Source organism: Erpetoichthys calabaricus, chromosome 4, assembly GCF_900747795.2.
Source record: "Erpetoichthys calabaricus chromosome 4, fErpCal1.3, whole genome shotgun sequence".
In the NCBI taxonomy this organism is placed as follows: Eukaryota; Metazoa; Chordata; class Cladistia; order Polypteriformes; family Polypteridae; genus Erpetoichthys; species Erpetoichthys calabaricus.
In genome coordinates, this window is record NC_041397.2 from 326,525,631 (window position 1) to 326,553,378 (window position 27,748).

Here is a 27,748-nt window from a genome sequence, read left to right on the forward strand (position 1 = left end):
AGTGACAAAGAGACGTTTTAGACAAGTGGACAGGAAAGTCGGGTAAGAAATAAAAACAGCAGAAGGAAGGAAGCAGTGAGGGCACCTTAAACAGGAGATTAGAGGGGGCAGTAAGTATCAAACAGGTCATTTGTTACTGTAAACTCATCAAGTGCATTCAATTTTAAAAAGGGATTAACTGTCACCCAAGCAGATTTTAATCATGAGGTCAGAACAACTTTGTGGACTTTTTGGAAGCTGCCATCAGAAGGGTCTTTTCCCAGGTGATCCGTGTTTGTGGAGATGGAGTTCATAGGTTTGTGTTGTAAAAAAGTATTTGCAGATCTTGCTCAGGTGTCCCTTAGGAAGGAAGCATGCAGCCCCAATGTGGTACAGGGGGGCACACTCTAGACCAGTGAAGAAGAAATAGGTGGGCCATAGTAACAAAGGTAAATTAATAGAAATATGATTAAGGAAAAGACTGATCAGCACATGTCTAGAACAGGAGTTCAACATGGGATCAGACAAGGAGATTTGTGTTTCACTAACAAGCTGGAATTCTTTAAGGAAGCAAAAAAAGAAAACAATCAGAGTGATGCAAATTAAATTATTTATCTTGACTTTAGAAGGCTTTTGATAAAGTGGTATATGAAAGGTTAGTGATCAAACTAAATCAAGTGGGAATTCAGGGCATTAATTCCCTGAATTCCCTCAGGAGTTGGTCCCAGGGCCACTGTTATTTTAATATACATAAATAATCTGACAAGAATATAATCAATAAGGGTTTTAAATTTGCAGATTATTCCAAAGTAGGCAGATTGGCAAATAATCAAGAATCCATTGAATTATCACAGAGAATTGGACAGAATACAGGCTTGAGAAGATTTGTGGCAAATAAAATTTAATGTCAGTAAATGTAACGCATTACACATCGGTAGTAAAAATGTGAGGTTTGAATACAAAATTGGAAGCCTGAAGAGTACACCTTATGAGAAGGATTTAGGAGTCACAGTGGAGTCATCACTAACTACATCCAAACATGGACAGAAGCGAGAAAAAAGGCTAATAGGTTTTAGGTTATCTAGCACTCTGATGTGTGGAGTACTAGCTCTGTTAAAAAACACAGACAATGAAAAGTTGGACTAAAGTCTTCACACATTATACACTTCATGTCATTATTAGTATAAAATGGAAAAAGTTTCTGCTTTAGGTATGTGTTCAGCATTTCTTGCATATCCTTCCTACATTTACACAGATCATTGTAGACATGGAACACATATGAAATGCATGTGTTCCAAATAACAATCTATTATTTATCCTGTACAGCTCGAGGTCCCTCACTCCCAGATAATCAAGGCCCTGAGCTGAGAGAGCTTTCTGCCCTTTCTGTGGCGATGGGTGATGGGATAGCAGGCTGCTTGCTGCTTGTGCTGATTGACACATTTACAAAACAACTAATAAGGAGAGGTGTGAAGGAATTTAAAGTAGGCCGGGATTACAAGTTTTTTCGTGGCTTCAGAGATTCTATTGTTAAGTCATATAACACACTAGTGAGGCCTCATCTGGAGTGCTATATACAATTATGGTCTCCATATTACAAAAAAGATATTGAAGTGCTAGAGAAGGTTCAGAGACTCAGAAGTATGAGCTGTGAAGAGAAACTTAATGAGTTGAAACATTTCAGTTTATGAAAAGAGAGATTAATAGGTGTATGGTGTCCTTTTTAGGTTATCATCATTTTTTCACTTCTCCAGTCATCAAACATCACTGTTACTCTGCGTCAGGTCTCATTAGTCGCACATCACTATTTAGTAGTCTCTCTTCTGGTATCACTTGTCACTATTCAGGAGTCACTTATCACACATCATTCCTCAGTTCTCAGTTTCCACTCATCAGCCGTCAGTCGTCACTTTTCATTTTCTGTGTTTTTAACAGAGCCAATCAGCGGGGTAAGTGATGACAGGGGGCGTGCAGAATGTAGATTAATAACATGCAAATGCAGCTCATTGGTTCATTGAAATATCAATCAAATACTTCCGCTTTGTTACCATTGCTATATCAGCATGGCATGGATAATGGGAAACACAATTATTATAAATAAAATTTGATTAATTTATGAGTTTGCAAAAACAGAGACAGTTGTAAGGGGTAAATCGGCTTTCTATCTCCTAAGTGATATCAAAGTGGAAAGAAGGATACTTGATGAAAATTGCAAAGAACAACAACCTCATCAATTGCAGAGACTATAAAGGGATTGTGGTCTTGTTCAGGGCGGCACGGTGGCGCAGTGGGTAGCGCTGCTGCCTCGCAGTTAGGAGACCTGGGGACCTGGGTTCGCTTCCCAGGTCCTCCCTGTGTGGAGTTTGCATGTTCTCCCCGTGTCTGCGTGGGTTTCCTCTGGGCGTTCCGGTTTCCTCCCACAGTCCAAAGACATGCAGGTTAGGTGGACTGGCGATTCTAAATTGGCCTGTGTTTGTGTGTGTCCTGCTGTGGGTTGGCACCCTGCCCGGGATTGGTTCCTGCCTTGTGCCCTGTGTTGGCTGGGATTGGCTCCAGCAGACCCCCATGACCCTGTGTTCGGATTCAGCAGGTTGGAAAATGGATGGATGGCTGGATCTTATTCAAGGCAGGGAAAGTCTTCAACAGAAATATACTGAACAGAGTGACGGGCCAAGTAGATGCAGAACTATGAGAACAACTATATTGTTTTTACATAGAAAGACCCAGTATAAAACAGACTGCAAATTTACGAAATATCACCATATAATCCCAGGAATTCATTTTATTGACTTCGAGAAGGCTTTTGACAGTCTGGATAGAGCTGCCCTCTGGAATCTTCTCTGTCAATACGAACTACCAACCAAACTGGTGAACATCATCAAGAATTCATATGAAGGAATGACTTATAAATTAGTCCACAGAGGACAACTTACAGACTCTTTTGAGATGAAAACTGGTGTTTGTTAAGGAATCCTACACTCCCTATTTATTTTTTAACTTGCCATAGACTGAATTATGCAGGTGACACAGCAGGACAGGAATCTGAAGGAGGCCATGCACACAGCTTGAAGATATCAGTTTCACTGGTGATGTTGCATCTGTCCAGGGATGACCTTTTGCTGCCCCCCCCCCAACAACTATATAATATGAGCTAATTAAATGAATGCTTGTGTAATGACACTATGAGTTGATTCATTAACACAGCAAGAGATACAGAGACTTTGATCTGAGCATTTCCCTAATGAGTTGCTAAGGATGGAAGTCACAATGAAATAAACCGCACTAACCCATGCATAATTAACCAACCCCGAACTGCACATTACTTATTTCTTATATTTTTACTTAGGAGATGATAGCTTGTTCCTACAACATGGAAATTATCTTGTGCCTACAAAATATTATGTCATACTTACTTATGTCTATAACCCCTATTGGGACAAAGGCCATCAATCAGGGTCCACCATACGTCTCGATCCTGGGCCTTCTTTTCAAGGATCTCCAGGTGTGATTCTAAGCCCCTGAGCCAGGTATTTTATGGCTGACACATTTTCACTTGTTTGATGGTTGTATGTACAAGAAATGACCATGTGCATATGAAATATCTTGTACTTCGGAGACAGGAAGCCAGTTTACAACTTACAACTGACTCTGTTTCTGCAAACTCATAAATAAATCAAAATTCTATTTATAATAAATGTGTTTCCTATCATCCATATCATGTGGGCAAAGTGATGGCAACAAAAAGGAAGTATTTCATTGATATTTAAATAAACCAATGAGGTGCATTTACATGTTTTTAATCTACTTTACTCCTCCTCTAACCGCCACCTTATCGTGGTGGAGGGGTTTGCGTGTCCCAATGATCCTAGGAGCTCTGCTGTCCGGGGCTTAATGCCCCTGGTAGGGCCACCCAAGGCAAACTGGTCCTAGGTGAGGGATGAGACAAAGAGCGGTTCAACAAACCTTCAATGATGAATCAGAACTTTGGACGGCGTTTTCCCTTGCCCGGACGCTGGTCACCAGGGCCCTGCCCTGGAGCCAGGCCTGGAGGTGGGGCTCGATGGCGAGCGCCTGGTGGCTGGGCCTGCACCCATGGGGCTCGGCTGGGCACAGCCAGAAGAGGTAACGTGGGTCCCCCTTCCCATGGGCTCACCACCTATGGGAGGGGCCAAGGAGGTCGAGTGCAGTGTGAGTTGGGTGGTGGCCGAAGGCGGGGACCTTGGCGGTCCGATCCTCGGCTACAGAAGCTGGCTCTTGGGACGTGGAATGTCACCTCTCTGAAGGGGAAGGAGCCTGAGCTAGTGCGCGAAGTTGAGAGGTTCCAGCTAGATATAGTCGGGCTCACCTCGACGCACAGCTTGGACTCTGGAACCGATCTCCTTGAGGGGGGCTGGACACTCTACTACTCTGGAGTTGCCCCCGGTGAGAGGCGCCGAGCGATGTGGGTATACTTATTGCCCCCCGACTTGGAACATGTTCATTGGGGTTTACCCCGGTGGACGAGAGGGTAGCCTCCCTCCGCCTTCTGGTGGGGGGACGGGTCCTAACTGTTGTTTGTGTGTATGCACCAAACAGCAGTTCGGAGTACCCACCCTTTTTAGAGTCCCTGGAGGAGGTGCTAGAGGGCATACCTTCTGGGGACTCCCTCGTACTGCTGGGAGACTTCAATGCTCACATGGGCAATGACAGTGAGACCTGGAAGGGCGTGATTGGGAGGAATGGCCCCCCCGATCAGAACCCGAGCGGTGTTTTGTTATTGGACTTCTGTGCTCGTCACGGATTGTCCATAACAAACACCATGTTCAAGCATAGGGGTGTTCATATGTGCACTTGGCACCAGGATACCCTAGGCCTCAGTTCGATGATCGACTTTGTGGTCATGTCGTCGGACTTGCGGCCACATGTCTTGGACACTCGGGTGAAGAGAGGGGCGGAGCTGTCAACTGATCACCACCTGGTGGTGAGTTGACTTCGATGGTGGGGGAGGATGCCGGTCAGGCCTGGTAGGCCCAAACGTGTTGTGAGGGTCTGCTGGGAACATCTGGCAGAGTCCCCTGTCAGAAGTAGCTTCAACTCCCACCTTAGGCAGAACTTCGACTACGTCCTGAGAGAGGTGGGGGACAATGAGTCTGAATGGGCCATGTTCTGTGCCTCTATTGTTGAGGCGGCTGACCGGAGCTGTGGCCGTAAGGTGGTCGGTGCCTGTCGTGGCCAATACTATCCACTTTACAGAGCCACAGCACCATACGTCACCGCAGTTTCAGACCCGCAGTTGTAGACCCGCAGTTGTAGACCCGGAAGTGACGTTTCAGGACTGACTTCGTAACATTACTTTCGGAAGGTTTCGGCCGGTCTCGGCAAGTAAGTCTTCACCAAGTCAGAACTGACGTCACCACAGTTTGAGAGACGGAGAATCGGAAGATAACTTTTGGAAGGTTTCGGCAAAGCCCGGAAAGTAATGTCGGGTCAAGGACCCGTTCAGAAATTAAAAGATAAAACTGAGAAGGAAAAACAGTACAACAAACTAAATAATACACATCCTTGTGAAGTTCGGAGGGTTTCTGCCATCACCTCGTGTCATACATCAAACTAAACAATACGGATCGTTTCTGTGAAATACACTATTAACATTTACGTTGTGTTCGGGTGTGTAGGAACCATTTAACATATCGACAAAATTAAAATCGTTAAGATTTGTGTTACTTGAAAATAGTTTTTCGTTTACATTCATGAAACGAAATATACAATATAATTACAATGTTTGCACCACGTTAGATTTTAGTAAAACATTAATAATAAAAGTGATTACATTTTTAAAATGTACTATGCATGCGTGCAATATTGTTCTAAACCAATTTAGAATAAACATTTTAGCCAATCTAATATTTTTAAACATGTATGTGAAGATAACGACAATCCATATTCTATATTATGCTATATATTAATTGCCTTACATAGAACTGCTCTAGTTTTTGTCACTTATTATTATAAGCCACCAAAAAAATACTATTAATAACCCTCATTTATTTATATAGCACCCTTCCTATGCCAAAAATTCAGAAAGAAAATCAAGACCTATATAACATTGGCTACAAATATTTCCACTAAATAAAGATAAATACAGGATATACAAAACATTCAAATAGAATAAAAGACAATAATCCAGACTAAAATACAACATATAATACTACAACAAATTTTTGAACAAATAACATAATTTGTGATAATGCAAACCCCGAGTCCCTGGACAGATAGAGGGGGTAAACTGAAAGAAGGGGCAGAATGTCAGGTCTGTTTAATGTCTTCTTAATCAAATGAGTTAAAAACAAATGAATGGAGTCAGCTGATGTCATTAATTTTGGGAGGTCATTCCACAGTCAGGGCAGTATATACAGGTGAAGACCCTGCTGTCACCCACAGAGTGCAGGTTAGTGGGGGGCACAGAATCGGAGGACCTTAGTGGGCAGGTCAGTAACAGAATTTGATATTCAATCCTGTAAGACATAGGGAGCAGTGAAGGTGCAGCAGGATAATAATAATAATTCATTACATTTATATAGCGCTTTTCTCAGTATGGCTGGGATGTGCTCCCTGTCGGTGGTCCGTGTCAAGACTCTTGCAGTTGAGTTTTGAATCAGCTGGAGCTGTGATATACGATTAGAAGTGGCACCTGCCAGCAGTTACTTACAATAATCAATGCTGGATGTGATAACAGCAGGGACAAGATTCTCATCATTAGAAAAGGACAGGAATGAGCAAACATAAGAAAGGTGACACAGGTGGAAGTTTAATATGGCTTACATGGGTGAAATAAGAAAAGGAGGAATCAAAGTGACACCGAGATTATTTGCAGTAAAAGAACGTCTGATGAGATCATCACCCAGAATGGCTGAAGAGGAGCTTGTTTTCTTAAGTTGCACTTTAGTGCCACTTTGCAGTTCAGTTATGTTGCAATTTCATTTTAAAGAGTTTTGCTCTGTTCAGGTTTTAATTTTACTTTAATTTCACTAAGGCAAGTTGTGAGTTGAGAAAGCTGTGATGAAGTGTCACTTTTAACACCGAAATAGATCTAAGCATCATCTGCATTAAAACGATAACCCAGTCCAAAGCTACGAATAACTTGCTCAAGGTGAAGCACAGAGATACAGAAGAGCAGAGGATGTCATTTCATTAACAAAGGGAAGTCAGATGGAGGAACTGCTGTGAGAAATTAAGGCGTGAGGGTTACCCTGGACATGACATAAGCTGCATGGCCACAACGCCATATGCAATAACTTTTACACAAACTCCTCAAGATGAAGGTAACAATGCTTAGCACAATAAGGAAAAATAAGCCAGAGCTCCCATCTCAACTGCTGGCCACACAGAATAGGCCAGTGAAGACCTTCATGTTTGTCTAAACAAATGACACATCCTTGGTGCACAATGTGACCTGCACAGGGATAGGAGATTCCATGGCCAGAAATGATAATGGACTATAATGCTACAAAAAGAGGAGTGGAGAATTTAGACAAAACATTACACTGGATGCTGGCCACAGGCAATTTTTTCAACATATTGAACATCTCCTAAAAATACTTTTGTCATCTGGACAACCTTGAACCGAGACTGGAACAGGGAGAAGGAGACAGAGCCATCTTGGAGGAGCAGGGTAAACCATTGGTGACACCTCACATGCTACTGGGACGACATGTGCCAAAGACCCCAGCATGTACAGCCATTGTGTTAATTCAACAGTCCAATCCACAGAGGAACCAATGACGGCACCAGTAGTGTGTATGCATAGTGAGTGTGTTTGTGTGTCTCACTGTGTGAACTGTACAGTTATTACAGTATTGTGTAGAAAATGAAAATATTAAGTTCTGCTTGATAAACACACAGAATGTGATCTGAGAGTAAAGAGTAAACAAGTTATTTACATTGATTGTTAAAATAAAGTGACCATCTGATTTTAAAAAAAAAGTCCCTCAATAGTACATATGTAGAAAAAATGTAATCATAAATTGAGATTGAACACAATTATCTTTCATGCTTCTCAAAGAGAAATTAAAATACAATGTTTGTAAACTACTGTATTTGTGAAGGACTGAAGTGTGAGGCTATGTAAAACTATCATTGAGTGTACTTCAGTAATGTGTGTAGTGACTTATAAAACCACAATATTACATTATTGCACAGCAGCATCTTCATAATGTCCAAGACCTCAAATCTTTCACTGCTGTACAAAATTATGTTCTGTCCTCCAAGGAAACCCTCAAAAAAAAACCACTACATTATTATTTCCAAAAGGAGACATTTTTACTAATTTTCGTGTTTGTTCTGTGATGAAATATTTTTAAAAATTATTTTAAAAGAACCTTTAGATAGCACTTAGTGGGCTTTAAAAATACTAACATAAGTAAGAAGAACTAATATCAATATTTCAAAATGAGCAGCAGACCCAAAAAAAGACTTGCAGTTAAATTGTTTATTTTCAAAAACTATCCACCATCAAAGGAAAACAGAAAAATCAAAGTATTATAAACTGAAATCAATAGAGTATTAATGCACAATAAAATACAAGTAACAATCAATGTAGCAACAGACAATAATTATACTGATTCATTAAATATGCAGTTTACTTTAAGTTTCATTTTATCCCGACATTCCTGAGTGAAAAGTTCCATATCATCCCTAAACTGAAAAATAAATACAAAGGGTTCATTTGCCAAAATCAAATCTTCAGTTTCGACTGCATCGATGATGTCCTGGAGAGCTCGGCTTTGGTCCTCCTCCTCCATCTCCAGAAAATGGGGCTCAGACACGGCACCTCTGAACAACCGTCTATGTTGGCGCAACCATTTTACTGCAGTGTGGAGGTCCTTTTTTTATTAGTGGTTCCTTTAGATAAAAGACCACAAAGAGAATTAAACAAAACATGTATTTCTACATGCCCATTTAAATAATATTAGATATTAACTGTATACCTCCTCACCTTTAGTGAACGCCTTTGTCCTGTACGAAATATTCACACGTTAGCCACAGAGAAAGAGATAACTTCCAACAGCCAAATTCTCCAATAGAATAAAGCACCAGCACCTCCTGATCAAGGGTAAATCACACTGCCATGCAGAGGGAAAAAAACAAAGAACATTAAAACCAGTAACAGATATTAACAAATAATCAGAGACATAAGTGAAAGCTTACAGCTGTGAAGTCAAATGGCGCATTCAAGACAAGGTGCAGAGCATATTGTGGAGCACACAGAAGAATTATTTCAAATTAATATTTAATCTATTTGCATACAGTACAGTGCACACTCTACTTACTGCAATTTATTTATAGTGGTTCTAAAGTATTCCCAACCTAAAAAATAAGTTTCTTTGATTTTCTCACCATCAACATGAATACTCCACAATCCACTCACCCAACCAACTGCTGTGGAAGATTCCGAAATTGAAATGGATTCATATCACCTACTGCAAGTTACAAAACAATGACCATTACTTGTAGTCCTCTCAATGACATCCCTATAGACTAACCTTGTTTTTAATTAGTATCCATGTGCCTGAAGATATTCGTTTTGTCTTGTTACTGTAACAAAAACAAATAAGTCTTTCACATACAAATGTAAATATCCAATATGTGCTGATAATTAGGTAGAGTAAGAAAATCTTGATGTAAGCAGAATACAAGCACAACTTCTTAAAGTAGGCATGTGTTGTTTATCAGTATTAGTGTGACTGCATTTTGCATGTGAATAACTTAAATATTTACAATACACACTTGAATTAATTTTAAAAAATTTGCAATGCTTAGAAACTTAAAACGTAATTAATATCAACCTCATTGTTTTAAATATTACATGTACACATAAATTGGTGATCAAAATTAGAGAACATTTATGAACACTTATTTTTTTCAAATATTGTTAATCTTAACTATGCAAAATGATACAGGTGATCACCAGTACCTAATAATTCAATACGAAATTTGCAGAAAGAAAATAAAAAGAAAGCAAAACAGGGGTGATATATACTGTGCATATTTCCTGGCTCTTGCTCTTGTAAGCTCTTCAGCCACTGTGTTTTGAATTAAATTAAGTCTGTTATCAGCCACAAAGCCTTACGGTGATCCATGTAGAAGTAATAAAAGCACAGATAAGTTATTTAGCATCATGGAATGCTAACATAATCTAAGTTTTGCAATATTTCTTAAGTAAAATGAAGGCTACTCTAGATACATATTTAGTATGTGTATCAAATGAAAGATCATAATTTTCACTGTAGATATACCCAAGTTTAGAATTAGTGTATCTTGAGTGATAGAGGCAGCTTTCGAACCAATGACTAGCACTTCTGTTTTGCTAGATTTCAACAAATGAAAATTTCAAGGAATCTACTTTCTACTAGGTAAACCTCTATTTTAGAACACTGAGATGGTTCATGTAGTTGATCAGATGAATATCATGGTCTATAGTATCAAATGTGGCACTTACTGTAGATGCTATACTATGGGCCTAAAAATGCAACCATGGTCAGTGGATTGCAAATCATTGAATACTTTGACTAATGCAATACCTGGGTAAAAATGTTACAAGAGATTACTTTTATTTGCAAAAATATAGAGAACCGCTTACCTACACCTTTCTCTAAATTTTAGAAATACAAGAAAGATTAGAAAATTGGTCTATAATTTGATAGATCACAGTTAAAAAGATTTTTTTTTACCTTAAGAAGAGGTTATTAGCCAGTATAAATAATTTATAATACTTAAATGTGGCTTACCAGAGAGAAAGTAAAAGATCTTTCACAAATGTAGTAAAAAAATGAAGGAAGATTTAGACTTGTTAACTAATGCACCAAATTCTGAACATTCAATTTGGGCAAAGGGTTTTAATTTCACAGCTTTCTTAAAAACAACATCATTTGACACTACTTCACTGGCTAAATAAGAAAACATAATTTATTATAAAGTGGTGTAGAATTTTGAAGCTTATCCCTAGATTACTTTCTCATTTAAAGACTTAATGTTCACTTCTTAACCGAACAGGAATATGTTTATTGTTTCATTTTCATTTAAAAAAGTCGCGCCCACCCCCCAAAAAAGAAAAGAATTAAAAGTTAAATAAACACTACGTTAACATTCGTTAGGAAATGAATGGATGGATGGCTGGATGAATGCAATTTATAAAATATATAACACACAATAAAACGGAACTTAAAAGATCTTAATTTAAGTTAAATATCGTCTTAAAATACTGGGAATTTTCCGTTCATCAAGAACATAGACTAAACTTTGGGCAAAATGCATTTTTATCGTATTTTGCTGACAATGCAACATTAAGTGTCGATAATAATAATAATAACAATACCGTGCTGTTTTCTGTCATATTTTGTTTGTGCTCGAAAATGCTGCGCTCGTGCTAAAAACCAAGACTTGTGTTCGATAAATGGAGGTGTTGTTTTCGGCTTGCCTAGAAATGGTAACGTCACTTCCGGGTCTAAAACTGCGGGTCTACAACTGCGGGTCTGAAACTGCGGTGACGTATGGTGCTGTGGCTCTGCAAGTGGATGCTTCTCGTCGTGGCGGCAATCCCCTGGACCCGTTGGTGGACACCGGCGGTGAGGGATGCCGTCAAGCTGAAGAAGGAGTCCTACCGGTCCCTTTTGTCCTGTGGGACTCTGGAGGCAGCTGATAGGTACCGGCAGGCCAAGCGGAATGCAGCTTCGGTGGTTGCTGAGGCAAAAACTCGGGCATGGGAGGAGTTTTGGAGGCCATGGAGAACGACTTTCGGACGGCTTCGAGGAGATTCTGGTCCACCGTCTGGCGTCTCAGGAGGGGGAAGCACTGGATGTTGTAGGACTGTCTTGGTTGACACGTCTCTGCAACATTGCATGGACATCAGGGACAGTGCCTCTGGATTGGCAGACTGAGGTGGTGGTCCCCCTCTTTCAAAAGGGGGACCGGAGTTGTGTGTTCCAACTACAGAGGGATCACACTCCTCAGCGTCCCTGGAAAAGTCTATTCAGGGGTTCTGGAGAGGAGGGTCCATTGGATAGTCGAACCTCGGATTCAGGAGGAACAGTGTGGATTTGTTCCTGGTCGCGGAACAGTGGAACTGCTCTACACCCTTAGCAGAATCCTGGAGGGTGCATGGGAGTTTGCCCAACCAGTCTAAATGTGTTTTGTGAACTTGGAAAAGGCGTTCGACCGTGTCCCTCTGGGAATCCTCTGGGGGGTGCTCCGGGAGTATGGGGTACCGGACCCCCTGATAAGGGCTGTTCGGTCCCTGTACAACCGGTGTCAGAGCTTGGTTTGCATTGCCGACAGTAAGTCAAACCCATTTCCAGTGAGAGTTGGACTCCGTCAGGGCTGCCCTTTATCACAGATTCTGTTCATAACTTTTATGGACAGATTTCTAGACGCAGCCAGAGCGTTGAGGGGGTCCGGTTTGGTGGACTCAGGATTGGGTCACTGCTTTTTGCAGATGATGCTGTCCTGTTTGCTTCATCAGGCCGTGATCTTCAGCTCTCTCTGGATCGGTTCGCAGCTGAGAGCAGCTGGGATGGGAATCAGCACCTCCAAATCCGAGACCATGGTCCTCAGCCGGAAAAGGGTGGAGTGCCCTCTTAGGGTTGGGAGGGAGTCCTGCCTCAAGTGGAGGAGTTCAAGTATCTCGGGGTCTTGTTCACGAGTGAGGGAAGAATGGAGCATGAGATCGACAAGCGGATCGGTGCGGCATCCACAGTAATGCGGGCTCTGCATCGGTCTGTCGTGGTGAAAAAGGAGCTGAGCCGCAAGGCAAAGCTCTCAATTTACCAGTCGATCTATGTTCCTACCCTCACCTATGGTCATGAGCTATGGGTAGTGACCGAAAGAAGGAGATCGCGAATACAAGCGGCTGAAATGAGTTTCCTCCACAGGGTGTCTGGGCTTTCCCTTAAAGATAGGGTGAGAAGCTCAGTCATCCGGGAGGGGCTCAGAGTAGAGCCGCTGCTCCTCCACATTGAGAGGAGTCAGATGAGGTGGCTCGGGCATCTGATCAGGATGCCTCCTGGACGCCTCCCTGGTGAGGTGTTCCGGGCACATCTAACCGGGAGGAAGCCCCGGGGAAAACCCAGGACACGCTGGATGGACTATGTCTCCCGGATGGCCTGGGAACACCTTGGGATTCTCTAGGAAGAGCTAGAAGAAGTGGCCGGGGAGACGGAAGTCTGGGCATCTCTGCTCAAGCTGCTTCCCCCGCGACCCGACCTCGGATAAGCAGAAGGTGATGGATGGATGGATGGATGGATGGATGGATGGATGGATGGATGGATGGATGGATGGATAATTTACTTTCTGTACACCTCCTTTTGTCACTCACCCTGCTGGTTGGCTCTTAAAAAAGACAGAAAATGAAAAGTGATGACTGACACCAGGGGCCTCATGTATAACGCCGTGCGTAGAACTCACACTATAACATGGTGTAAGCACAAAAGCGGGAATGTGCGTACGCACAGAAAAATCCAGATGCAGGAATCTGTGCGTACACAAACTTCCACGTTCTTCCTCTACATAAATCCCGATCAGCGTGAAAAGTAACTCATGTGCACACGCCTTCTGTCCTGCCCCAACTCCTCCCAGAATTACGCCTCTTTGAATATGCAAATCAAAATAAATAGCCCTTAAGCTCAGCCTTCTGTGAAAAGACAATGGGAAAAGCATGGAGGGAAATATAAGAATTTCAGAGAATACCAAGTGGAGGCAAAGGAAAACCTTCCTTTTGTTGGTTTAAACAGTGGTATAAACCAGGGGTAGGCAACGTCGGTCCTGGAGTGCCACAGTATGTGCAGGTTTTTGTTCCAACCCAGTTCCTTAACGAGAACTCAATTATTGCTGATGAAGCACATATTGCTTAAGTGACATTTTAATGCTTCATTTTAGTGGTCTCGCTTGTTAAGGTTCTCCAACCTTAATTGCTTATTTCAATCTTAAACTGCTGCATTCAGTGTTTTAATTGCTCCTTATTAGCAATAAGATGTAAAAGACAAAGCAGCCAGCAGTTCTCCAGCTAGCTTTTTTCCAATTACATCTGTGTGTGTTCATCATGCACAGTTTGATTTAATAAAACACTTAATAGAAAAATGTGACAGACTGAAAATGATCTGTTTTAGGCTTCAAATCATTTGGATGATATCCTTGGAAAGGAAAAAAATCTACGATATAAAAGCCTTACATTGCACAGACTAACAAGCCATAAAATTAAATAAGGTCTGAGATTGGCAATGATCGGTTTCTAATTAAGCAATTGGGTTGAATGAAAACCTGTAGCCACTGCGGCTCACCAGGACCAACATTGCCTACCCCTGTTTTACATCTTATTGCTAATAAGGAGCAATTAAAACACTGAATGCAGCAGTTTAAGATTGAAATAAGCAATTAAGGTTGGAGAACCTTAACAAGCGAGACCACTAAAATGAAGCATTAAAATGTCACTTAAGCAATATGTGCTTCATCAGCAATAATTGAGTTCTCGTTAAGGAACTGGGTTGGAACAAAAACCTGCACATACTGCAGCTCACCAGGACCGACGTTGCCTACCCCTGGTATAAACAACAATAGGAATTTGTTCGAGTGACATACCATGTCGGAGAAACTCGAAAGTTCAAGTTCACAAAGTCGCACAGTGCCTGAAATAAAAAAGAAGTTGTCAGATATCAAAGTCGCCATGAAAAGCTGAGTCGTAGCCCACCGTCTGAGTTTCATATGAAAGCTTATTAGGGTACAGAGAAAAAAAACACACAGTGGGAAAAAAGCACGAAATGTCAACTTTAATCTCGAAATTTCCACTTTAATCACATAGTTTATTTTGTCATTAAAGTACAGCATCATAAACTTCATCTTAAAATCATTTAATTTACTAGTTTCTCAAATCCCATCGTAACTAAAGTAGCACGCTAAATGCTTTGTTTTGTATTTGATCTTCTATGTGCTCTGTGTGTGTGAATCACTACATGCATACCGGCTTTCTCTTTCTCTGACAGGACACAATATCCATTACATTCGTAATATTACAGCTCTCCGAATAATTAAAATACTGAGATGTATACTTGATATCATTTTCATGATAATAGGAGTTAAAGCATGTTATTAAACATGGGAACACAGTGGTGCAGTGATCGTTCATGTCTCACACAAGATGCTTGCTACGATGTGCGTGACCTTCGATGAAATACTTTATTGTAGCAGTACTGTCTCTTTCAAACGTACTAACCCCAAATTCCTGTCCTTACTTTTCTTCCTCCAAATACCCAATCGCCACGCAATGAGCTCTGTAATAGACGTTAAGCCATCTAGAAGCTTAGAACTATGGCAAGCCAAATTAACATATAGAACGCCAATTCTTCAAAACTTTTAAGGAACATTGAAATATCTTCGTAGTTCTATCCTTCACGCCAGTCCCAGTGAAGCATACAGTGCGAGGCAGGAACAATCCGTGAACAGAGTGCCAGATCCTTGCTACCGTAGCAACACCATGTCCTTTAATTATTAACAATATAGATTATTTAAATGAAGTTAAAGTTTTTTCTGTATAATATAATAAACATATTTTGCAGCATTTCATCTTAAAAATGATTTGTCGTCATCATATGTAAATATGCGCTTTATAAAGTGGCACAGGTTGTGCAATATTATAACTGTAGTATGGCAAGCCAAATTAACATTTAGAGATATCTCAAAATGAATTTTATGATATCTGGAAATGCATTTTAGATATCTCAAATTGAATTATAGATATCTAAAAATACATCTATTTTAAGATATCTAAAAAGAATTGTATGATATCTCAAACAGATTTCAAGATATCTTGAAGTGATATGCTGTACATTTTCAGATATCTGAAATGCATTTCAAGATATCTTAAATGCAATTTGAGATATCTTGAAATATGTTCATGTGCATTTTGAGATATCTCAAAAACATTTCAAGATATCTTAAAATACATCTGCAGGCATTTTGAGATATCTGAAATACATTTTCAGATATCTTAAAATAGCTTTCTGCACATTTCAAGATATCTCAAATACATTTTCAGATATCTTAAAGTAACTTCCTGCGTATTTCAAGATATCTTAAATACATTTTCAGATATCTTAAAATAACTTCCTGTGTATTTCAAGATATCTCAAATACATTTTCAGATATCTTAAAATCACTTCCTGTAAAATTTCTTATACTTTCAATGGAACTTCCTGCCTATTTTAAGATATCTTAAAAAGCATTTAAGATATCTTGAAATTCATTGTTGTTTCAGATATCTGAAATACATTTTTAGATATCTAAAATTAATTTCATGATATCTTAAAATGGGTCTCTGCTCTATTTCAGATATCTAACAATGTATTTCAAGATATCTAAAATTGTATTTCAAGATATCTAAAATGCATTTTAAGATATCTTTAAAAGGGCACTCAATTATTTCAAGATATCTCAATAGCACTTTCAGATATCTACAATACAATTTAAGATATCTCAAATACATTTCCAGATATCTCAAAACAGCTTCCTGTCCATTTTCAGATATCTCAAATACATTTTCAGATATCTCAACATCACTTCCTGCTCATTTCAAGATATCTCAAATACATTTTAAGATATCTTATAATAAACAAGAAGTCCCATTGAAATAATAGGCAGTTTTACAGGAAATGATTTTGAGATATCTTGAAATACATGAAAGGTCAATTTAAGATATCTGAAAATTCATTTGAGATATCTTGAAATACAGACACAATTATTTTGAGATATCTGAAACTGTATTTGAGATATCTTGAAATGCATTTGAGATATCCCGAAATGTATTGCAGATATCTTAAAATGTAAAGGAAAGTATTTTAAGATATCTCAAAGCAAGTTTCAGATATCTTAAAAAGTAAATTACATTTTAAGATATCCGAAATTCATTTTGAGATATCTCTAAATGTTAATTTGGCTTGCCATACTGTAGTGCAAGTTTACAGTGAGGTAATTGTACTTATAAGTACAAACAGTTCTACAAGGAGCACTTGATGGAACGATTGATTTCCGTACAGGAAAGGTTTTGAAGCGCTTGATGGGTGAGAAGCAGTTCAAATAGGAAGCATGGCTGAGGCAGCCTGTGCTTGATGCTGCATAACAATAATTCTCTTTACAATCAGCTTCTCCGAGTGGTGCAGTTGTAGCGGGGCCACATAGTGTTTAAATGTCAGTTCTGTGTGCGTCTCGTTTCATTGTCCCGTTTACTGTTTGTGCATCAGTTTATGCCGTCCCCGAAAAAGGGGATGGATGATGGAAGGAGACCACAGCCGTAAACCTGGGAAAAACACCTGTTTTCAATCAATCAATCCCAGCCGTCACAGGACTATATAAGCCATCAGGAGGAGAAGGAAAGGGAGGGAGGAGAGAAGGAGATTTTGTTTCAACATTACGACCACGAGCAACCTGTACCTGTTTTCCATATTGCGCTTATCCATCCAGTTTGTTTTCCATCTGCCGGATTTATTTCAAGGACCTCACCACGAGATACCCCAGGGTAGGACTTAATCATCCACCACATACACGAGGATTCACGGTGAGGCTGTTCCATTTTTTCCGGGGAGAATCAAACATTGCAATTTCACTAATTCAGTCATCCGCTTTCAGGACAGTTTCTTTATTACCGGACTCACGTACACATTCATTTTGAGTTTGTCTTACATTGTCGTTATTCGTGTTGTGTGTTTATTTGTTACAGGGACAAGGGAGGGTTTTTGTTGTGTATATATATATATTTGGTGGTGTCTTATTATTGCTGGGGTGGAGGGATATATTTATGTTTCTATTTTTCTATGTCATTTTACTTAATACATATAACCCGTTTTACTTCCCGTTTTTGTGTGCTTATATTTTTCACCGTCGATTGTGGGGAAAAGTTCAAATGGTAAGAAGTACGGCTTGATAGTAGATTATTTCTCAGTAAATTATCCAGGCCACTGGTCTTGGAGGTGTAGCTGCCGGCTGGGTAAAAGGGGTCGGCCATTACACAGTGAGAGTAATATGGAAAAAGATGATCCGATGTGGCAACCCTTAACGGGAGCAGCTGAAAGAAGTAAAAGAAGGTGCAGTGAGAGTAACAACGCTAAAGCAGTTATGGTATTTGGAATAGTTTCACCATTCCGTGGACCATTATATTGTTACAGGTTAATTACAATCAGATCCATTAAACTAATAAACAATATGTGGTTAATTTCAGTGTATTCATAAAGCCGCGTCAGGGATGTGGATCTGAAAAAGAAAGGGTAACCACACAGGAACAGTAGCACTGCTTTGACACTGGGTGCCGCCAGTCTGCAAAACCGATCAGAGAACTTGCGTACACCAGGGTATGAGGTACCATGGAAATGTGCGTGGCTTTACGCCACGTTTAGGTTTTATACATCGTGATTTAAGCGTGGAAACGTTCTTAAGCAACATTTCTGTGCCTACGCATCATTTATACATGGGGCCCCTGATGAGCAAAAACTGAGTACTGCGGAGTGAAGTGTGATGAGCAACTCCTGAATTGTGATGTGCAATTACTGATACGTGATACGGAGTAACACTAATGTTTGACGACTGGAGAAATGATAAATGGTGATGTCCTAAAATTATGTGAAGAATCTGGAACAGTGGATCCCAGCTGTTACTTTAAAATAAACTCTGCAACAAGAACACAGGGAAACAAAATGTCAAATTTCATACACCATTTGAAGAACTGCAAACACACACAAGTGACCAAGTAGTGTGCTAGACAGTTGGACTTTACTGATCTTAAAACCTTAACCTGATTTTATTTCAAAGAATCTCAGTGAAAAGCATTGGTGAGAGTGAATGGCCTATTGTCATTACAATTATTCCAATATTGTAATGTTCTTTATTTTACATACTGCAGTACAATTAACAGCTTTTTACAACCACAAGGTGCTTTATAAACCAAAAATATGATTACTGTTAAATAAAAAATGCACAAATAGAGCAACAGAATATAAAACAAGGAAATACACAAAAATGAGCAGCAATGACAGAGACCACAAGAAGCTTTAATGTGATTCTGGCAGATTTTATATAAAGGAGCTGTAGAAATCCATAACAGCAACACTATAAAACAAGAAACAAAAGGACAAAGGATCAAGACCACCACAGTGACTACGAGAGGCAGTCCAAACACTCAGTCATCTCATCTCATGGACTCACACTTATATTTCTCCCCGAGGTCACTTAGTCTCCCCTCTAGAGAGAGAACTGCCTGAATAGCTTTTCATTTTGGAATTGTGTACAACATGTTGGATTGTGGGTGTGGCCAATTCAAATAGGCATAGAAATTAACCCAAAAGTGACCTTTAACCCTGGATGACCCGCACCATTTCAAACACTGCAGGTGTCCTCCTGTTACACATTTTAATTGTGAAGAACAAAACAGACATTATAATAAGTGTGAGCTTATCAGAAAAAAAATGACTTTTGGAAATTGTATTCTTAATCCAAATGGCTTTCTCTCCCTCAATACGTCACTCATTTCCTCTTTCTGTTTCCTTCAGTCGTTGGCACTCAGCCCTCCATTTCCATCAGCACTACAGAAGACCAGCAGACCAGACTGGAGTGCAGCTCTGAGAAGTGGAGCTCTCGACCTGAAGTCACTTGGAGAGACATGAATGGCATAGACGTGACCTCACAGTCCACCTTAACACTACAATGGGATGATGAGGGTCTCCTTAGAGTCAGCAGCGTCATCCCCATTAAGTGTGACTTCAACGTGTTCTCTTGTCTGATGAGAAGTAACACAACCAGACCAACCTATCAATCCAAAATGGGGGTCTACGGTGAGTACTCAGAGGTCACAGACTCATCATGTCATTGATATTAGAGTGACTGTGACTTTAACAGAGACCATCATCTCATCTGCTTTAGTATAAGGCCTTCATGAATGCTCCTCACTTTTATTTTAACTTACAGTACATTAATATACAAAGAGTAGAAGGTCAGCTAGGCTTAATTGGGTATAAAAACTGAAAACCTGTAAGGAAACTGAGAAAATACAAAAAAAAATGTATTTAGAGAATATTTGAGAAAAGCTGAAAGAAAATCTCACCAAAGTAAATGCTTATCCATGATGATAACATCACACTGTACATGAGGTGGACATCACTGGCTGGACTTGTAATGACAATGGGAAGAAAGTTCAATAAGTGAAAGGAAGGAGCCGATGGAGACAGCAGTGAGAAGTGGAGGACACACTGCAGTATGGTGGTGTGTCACAGGTGTGAGTAGTGAACCACTAGGGGGCAGTAACTACATCATGTGACACTGTGACTTAACATGAATGCACAGTCACTGTTACCCCTTTATATGAGTCACATTAGGACCAGGAGTACAAAGTTCTGAGAGTCCCAGGAGGTCACTGGTGTTTTTAGAAAGATGTCACAAAGAGTTGTTATTGGCCAAAAGGAGTAATAGTGTCCTGCGCTATTTATTTATGAAGAAATGAGAGGGTGTATTATCGTAGTATTTCCCTCTACTTACCCTTTACCTGTTTTCTCAAGGGTAAATGTTCTCGTCAAGTTCATTATCGTATTGGTCTACTGTTGCACTTTAAAATGAACACACACACACATAGATAAACACACACACACAGACCCTAACCACAACAGTGCCCCATGAATGACACACACACGCTGATTAACCCTTAGCACTTTAAACCACGCATCAGCCTGTCACTCAGCACTTCAAGAGACTTACTTATTATCGGCACAAACAACATACGATGTTTTAGTGATATCTCAGACCTAAATATTACTTTTGGTCTACAAGAATACATTTAAACATACAAAGACTCAGCACTCTTGACTACAGGCCATTTATCAGCCAAGAATACCTTCTTCACGCACTGTTCCAGCTATTGAGTGGCGCTCTCACTCTCAGCCTTATAAACTTTGTAGCACAGAAATAATGGCAAATGTCTGGCTGCTTCCAGGTGCTCAAAGAAATCTAACTTTTTACTTCAATCACTCTAGACATTAAAACAAAGCATAGAAAGTTAAAAGCAGCATGGTATTTATTACAAGAATAATAATAATACCACTGGAACAAAGAATAATAGAAAATAGGTACTGATAGGAAAGTCTGAATATATATAGTCTTTAGGAAAAGCTTACAAAAAGTAAAGATGACAAGGATGAATGTCCCAGGGAGGCGTTTGATTAAGCAATCAATGTTCATGATGTCTTTCTGATGACCAGTGCCGTCTTCATCTGTTCCTCTTCTTCTCCTTCTTCTCTTTCTTCTTCTCCTCCTTCTGCTCTTTGCTTCTTCTCCTTCTTTCAAACCAAGGCATATTTATTATGAAATGTCATGTCTTGGTTTCACAACACATGCACCTGATTGGCTGGCTGTCAATGTGATTGATGAGTTTTGCTCAAACTCTTTCCCAGATAATAAAGTTCTTTGATATTGCCTCAGTCTCCCTTTCCCAGGCAATAAACCCAATTGCTGTCCCAGATGTCCATCCATAAAGTAATCAATAGCCTGAGGTATCAGCACAGTATCCTTTCCCAGGTAATAAAGTAATTGAACCACCAGAAAGGTCTTCCTTTCGATGTTGGAAACAGCTGTTTTAAAAGTGAGGTGTAAGAAAACCTGCTTTGATTTGTCTTTAAATGTAGTTCATCTGTTGTTTTATCTTGACCAAAATATAATGGAAAATTAAACCAAAATGTACAGATTTTATACACCATAACAGAGGGGGAATCACAGCTACCTCTAATTAGGGGGCAGTAGGAGTCTGACATTTGTGATTCATCTCTCTGAACTCCTCACTCCTTTATTTCTATCACAATTTTATTTTTTATCCTTACATCCTGTTGAGATTCCTGACTTGAGCACTACAAGGTGGGACAAATGACAATACTGTCCATGTACAGTATATAGTGTATGTGTGTGTGTGTGTATTATGTAGTTTGTAAAGTCTGTGATTTGTTCATTTACCTGTGAATTTGATCACTGAGTCTATGCTCAATGAAGAGCACAAATGGAAATGAACTGAATTGAGTGCCCATCTGAGAGTCAATCTTTACATTGTGATTGTTACTTTTCTATAGTCTTTGTCATTTCAGAAAGCATTTTGTTTTGCTTTTTACCTCAAATGTTAAAATTTAAAAAATAAGGAGACTACAGTGTCAGGCATGTTTGATGTGTCATTCCAACTCGTCAATTTCTGGTTCACTGAACTTAAGAAGGAGGTTGTTCATCAACATTGTAGGAAAGAATTGGAGGAAGTTACTTAGGTGTCCTCTAGGGTTATAGTGTGCACCCCTAAGGTGGTGTGAGACCCCAGACCACAGAGATAAATACAGGTGGATCACGGTCAGACGTAGGCACAAGCTGAAGAGTGCACATTCTCCAGGAGCATCATCCTCAGAGCTGGAGGTGTCCAACCATTTTCAGTACATTGTAAGGCTGGACAGGAACTCTGACACCTCTAAGGTGATAGGCAGGACTAAGGAGCCCCAGCAGCTCAACTCGAAACCAATCACTTAAAAAAGGTTGGATTTGTAGGAGGAGGACAACTGTTAGGGAGAATGGAACACACATTTACTCCACTGACAGGAATCTTGTGAAAATCTTGCATAGTATGTTGCCTTCAAATTGCACTGGTGACTGACATCCTTGGGCATGTGGATGGGCTTCAGGCCAGAGTTGTGAGAGGATAAAGTCACATTTTTCCAAGTGGGAACAAACAATACAGGGAAGGGAAGGTGGCTGCTAACTGTGTAAAACATGAAAAATGTACATCTGTCAAATATAAATGTAAATTTGTTAAGGTGATCTTATGTGAAGTTCTTGCACAAGGTCAGGTAAGACTGAGGTGATCTGAAGGTTTAACATCAAATCTTGGCTTCTGGCCTTTTGAAACATCTGGTATCTGTGCCACAGGGTGGGTTACTTGTGAACTGAAGAAACACCAATGTATTGGGAAGTCTACTCTTTATAATTTAGTACTTTCTGCTGTCTGTATTCTGAATTGTCCTGTAACCCCATCAGTGAATGGACAGTGCCAGTTTATTTGGTAGTGGGCTGCATGGTGGTGGTCTGGTGATTATCACTTTACTCTGTCAGCTCCTCTTCTTTGCCCAGTTGGATCTCTGCATAGCTGTGTCCTCCATGGCCACCCTGACCACAAACTGTTTTGGTGACCATGTTTAATTCACTGGGCTGAGGGAGAAGAGTTTGTGAGGTAGGTGTCATTGGGTGGGTTTGAGTGGTTTTATATAAACTTCCAATGTTCTATTTGACTATTATCTATTCAAATAAAAAACGTGAAAAAATATTAATCACAAAAGCCATGTGGTGCCTTCATGTTCCATTTGTGTTTGCTACAGAAATCTCTGACCATCGTAACATGTAAAACATAATTATCACATGGGTATGAGCACATTTATAATAATAAGAGCCACATTAACTTGTCCAGTGGCTGTGTCCCACTATGATCAGGTGATTTCCACTCAAGAGTGACTGACAGGTCTTTCCACCAATCACTGTTCTTGGTTGGTTGTGCATTTCCTTTACAGCTCAGTCCTCACCAATTTTCTGCACCCCTCATGTTTGGTTCCTCTTTTAATTTTCTACCTCTTGCACCCCAAGGCCACCATACATAGCACTCTAGTTTTCAAGTGGGCAGCATTAGGTGTACTGAAGCCTAACTGGGCATGTGGTCATCACCAGTCAGTGTGTAACATTATCTTTGGGATATCCTCCATGACTTAGTTTAGTTTTTATTAAAGATTTTAACAATCCTGGTGCTTCTGAAGCTCATAACTTCTCGTTTCACGGTCACCTGACACCCCATTTGTGTTGTGATTGGTGTTTTTTTGTCACATTTTTCCATTGGACAGCACCCAGGTATCGGTCATTAAACTCATTAATCTTTGATGCCTTCTCTCTTCTTTCAGGCCTCACACTTCCCCTCTTGTTGTGTTTTTCAGTCTCATAGACGTTTATTCTTCTCTTCTTTTTACAGTTTTCTCCCCAAACGTTTCTGGCTGGTCGGTGGTCTTCTGGTTATTGATGGCTCTTTGTGTCACAGCGACTGTGCTGCTCATATTGAAATGGCGAAGAATGAGACGTGAGTCCAGAAACTGCTAAATAAAGATGACCCCAGTTGTTCATTATACCCATTTTTACAATATTCCTCTGTTTCTTCTTTCTAGATAAAAAAGCAACATACAAGACCAAAGGTAAGGACACGTCAGATGAAATCCTTGATCTTCTGGGAGGTGCGAGAGCTCAGGTGGTGTAAACCAGGAAGTGTCTGACGAATGTGTGACATTACCTGACTGAGTTGTTAAATGACTTTGATATGAGACTCCATGTGCACCACAGCCAACACAAGAGGTCTGGGATCAAGGCTTCTCGGGGGGGGCACAGGATTTGACTAAGCACAGAAATCAGAGTGTTAATGTCTGAGGAAAGTGGGTTCATGTGGGGGCTGCTGTGCTTGTGTAATTTATTTAGGTGACATAATTAAGACTGAAAATAAGCAAATGAGACTAAATTAAGTCATGATTGGTTTTTAGACACCTTAGAATCACAAGAATCTCTGCAAGTGGACTGGAACAGAATTTAAAGATGAGGCACGTATGTGGAAAATGACATTTAACTTAATTTACTCTTACACAGGACATACAGGGCTGCAAAAAAGACAAACAGAAGATAATAAAAGCAACATTTAAAATAACACACAGCACATCCTTATACACAGGCCTAAAAACTACTGAACCAGAAGAAATGAACAACATATTCACGGTGAGCCGTTTATCTTCTTACTATTGTGGCTGATACAGTAAGGAGGCTGAGCTGAACAACTTTTTAATAATCAAGGCATATATAAAACGTTTAATACTGGATTACTATCATAAAGGACAACATCATCAAAGTGTCATAAATTATAATATAAAATCGTTACAAATGAAGGAGCTGCAGCTCCAGAGAGGAGTGTTGGGTTTTTCATTAATTCCTATTTAGGGTAACAACAGGTGGAGTGTTAATGGTGAATGAGTCCTCATAAAACTGACTCGATTGTTACCCATTTCAGATAATACACAACACTACCGAATGGTTGAGGAGATTCTTCAGTTTGAGCTAAATAAGTCTTTGATCAAGCAGTGTGCTGTGGGATGTCATAATCGATTTTTCATATGCTGTGTTGTTCCATCAAATGTTACTCCAGCTCTTCTTCTTCTTCATCTCCTTTTGGCTACTGCCATTTAGGGGTCACCACTGAGGATCATCTGTCTCCATCTATCCATGTCTTTTACATCATTTTCTGCCACACCAACTGCCTTCATGTCCTCCCTCACCACATCTATAAACCTCCTCTTTGTCCTTCGTCTTCTCCTCCTGCCTGGTAGTTTCATCCTTGCCATTCTTCTCCTGAGGTACCCCTCATCTCTCCTCTGTATGTGCCTAAATCATCTCAATTGAGCCTCTCTCAGTTGGTCACCAAACTGTCATACCTGTGTTGTCCCTCTAATATACTCATTCCTAATCCTGTCTACCGTTGTTACTCCAAGCGAAAAATCACAGCATCGTCAACTCCGCTACTTCCAGCTCTGACTCCTGTCTTTTCTTTAGTGCTATCGTCTACTAACCATACAACATAGATGGTCTCACTACCGTTTTATAGACCTTCCCTTTCACTCTTGTAGGTACTCTTCTATCACAAATCACTCCTAACACTCTTCTTCACCCAGTCTACCCTCCCTGCACTCTCTTCTTCACCTCTCTGTGACACTCTCCGCTGCTTTGACTATCGAACCTAAGTATTCAGATTCGTCTACCTTTACCACCTACGCAGTCTCATAATTCCACCACCTTCCCTCTCATTCATTCACATGTACTCCATCTTACTCCTTCTGACTTTCATTCTCCTTCTCTCCAGTGTGTACCTCCACCTCTCCTGGTTTCTCTTAACCTGCTGTGTACTCTCACTACAGATTAAAATGTCATCCATGAATGTCACAGTCCATAGAGACTCCTGTCTAATCTCATCTGTCAACCTGTCCATCACCATTGCAAACAGGAAAGGGCTCAGAGATGATCCTTAATGTAATCCCACTCTCACCTTGAACAAGGCTGTCATTCCTACAGAACACCTCACCACAGTCACACTGTCCTCTTGCAAATCCTGCACCACCCTCACATACCTTTCTGCTACTTCTAATTTCTTCAAACAGAACCACAACTCCTCTCTTTGCACCCCATCATACGCTTTCTCTAAGTCCACAAACATACAACGCAATTCCTTATGATCCTCTCTGTACTTCTCCATCAACACTCTTAAAGCAAACATCACATCTGTGGTACTCTTTCCTGGTATGAATCCATATTGCTGCTCACAGATTGCCACCTCTCTTCTCAGGCTAGCATTACTCACTCTTTCCCATATCTTCATGATGTGGTTGATCAACTTTATACCCCAGTAGTTACTGCAGCACTGCACATCTCCCTTATTCTTGAAAATTAGTACTAAAATACTTCTTCTCCACTCCTTGGGCATCTTTTCACTTTTCAAGATTTTGTTTAACAATCTAGTTAGAAACTCTACTGTTATCTCACCTGAACATCTCCATGCCTCCACTGGTATGTCGTCTGGGCCAACTGCTTTTCCACTTTTCTTCCTCTTCATAGATTCCCTCACTTCGGCTTTGCTGTTCCTCAGTACTTCCTGATTTACTATCTCCACTTCATCCAACCTACACTCTTGTAATTTCTATATTCATAAGCGTTTCAAAGTACTCCTTCCACCCTTTCAACACACTCTCCCCGCTTGTCAACAAATTCCCATCTGTATCCTTTATCACCCTGACCTGCAGCACATCCTTTCCCGCTCAGTCCCTCTGTCTGGCCAATCAGTACAAGGGCTTTTGTCCTTCCTTTGTGTGCAGCTTCTCATATAGCTCAACATACACCTTTTCATTAGCCTTTGCCACCACTCTCTTCACCTTGCTCCTCAGTTCTTTGTATGCCTGTCTGCTTTTGTCATCTTTCTGGTTATCCCAATTCTTTTATCGCTATCCTCTTCCTCTTTATGCTTTCCTGTACTTTCTCATTCGACCACCAAGTCTTTATGTCTTCCTCTGTCCAGAGGTCACACCAAGCACTCTCCCTTACCACTTCAGCTGTGGTTCCTATCATCTATCATGTCTACACCAGCACCCAGCACCTGTCTCACTTCCTTTCTGCATTCCACCTAATAGTCTTCCTCCATGAGCTTGAAATCTCATGATCTTTGGTTCCATTCTCACTCTCTTCCTATTTTTCACCTCAAAATTCATCCTGCATACCACAAATTTATGCTGTCTAGCTACACTATCCCCTGCCATCACCTTACAATCTCTAATCTCTTTGACGGTGTATCTCCTACATGGGGCATAGTCCACCTGGGTGCACCTTCCTCCACTCTTATATGTCACCCTTTGTTCCTCTTTCTTCTTAAAATATGTATTCACCACCACCATTCCCATTCTTTTTGCAAAGTCAACCACCATCTGCCATTCAACATTTCTATCCTTAACACCGTTCCTGCCCATCCCCTCATCATCACTACTGTTCTGTTTGCCAACATGTTGATTAAGGCCCCCTGAGATCACCACTCTTTCTTCTTTTAGTATAGTCTCCACCATTTCATCTAGCTATCTCCATAAAGCTTCCTTCTCTTCCATCTCACATCCCACTTGTGGAGAATATGCACTGA

The 27,748-nt window shown here is 40.3% G+C and overlaps 2 protein-coding genes and 1 long non-coding RNA gene across 3 annotated transcripts in view; 2 read left to right on the top strand and 1 right to left on the bottom strand.

The window, feature by feature from the left end:
* LOC114643553 (protein NLRC5-like) overlaps window positions 1-27,748 on the top strand; it is a 5,922,889-nt gene that overhangs the window by 2,070,196 nt on the left and 3,824,945 nt on the right. The window lies entirely within an intron of this gene.
* Window positions 1-27,748, bottom strand: part of LOC127527384 (uncharacterized) — a 902,058-nt gene that overhangs the window by 669,820 nt on the left and 204,490 nt on the right. The window lies entirely within an intron of this gene.
* Window positions 1-27,748, top strand: part of LOC114644573 (butyrophilin subfamily 1 member A1-like) — a 133,272-nt gene that overhangs the window by 19,371 nt on the left and 86,153 nt on the right. The window contains exons 4-6 of the mRNA XM_051925874.1: window positions 19,539-19,820; window positions 24,014-24,118; window positions 24,204-24,230. Coding sequence (XP_051781834.1) covers window positions 19,539-19,820; window positions 24,014-24,118; window positions 24,204-24,230 — 414 coding nt within the window. The remainder of the gene's footprint in view (window positions 1-19,538; window positions 19,821-24,013; window positions 24,119-24,203; window positions 24,231-27,748) is intronic.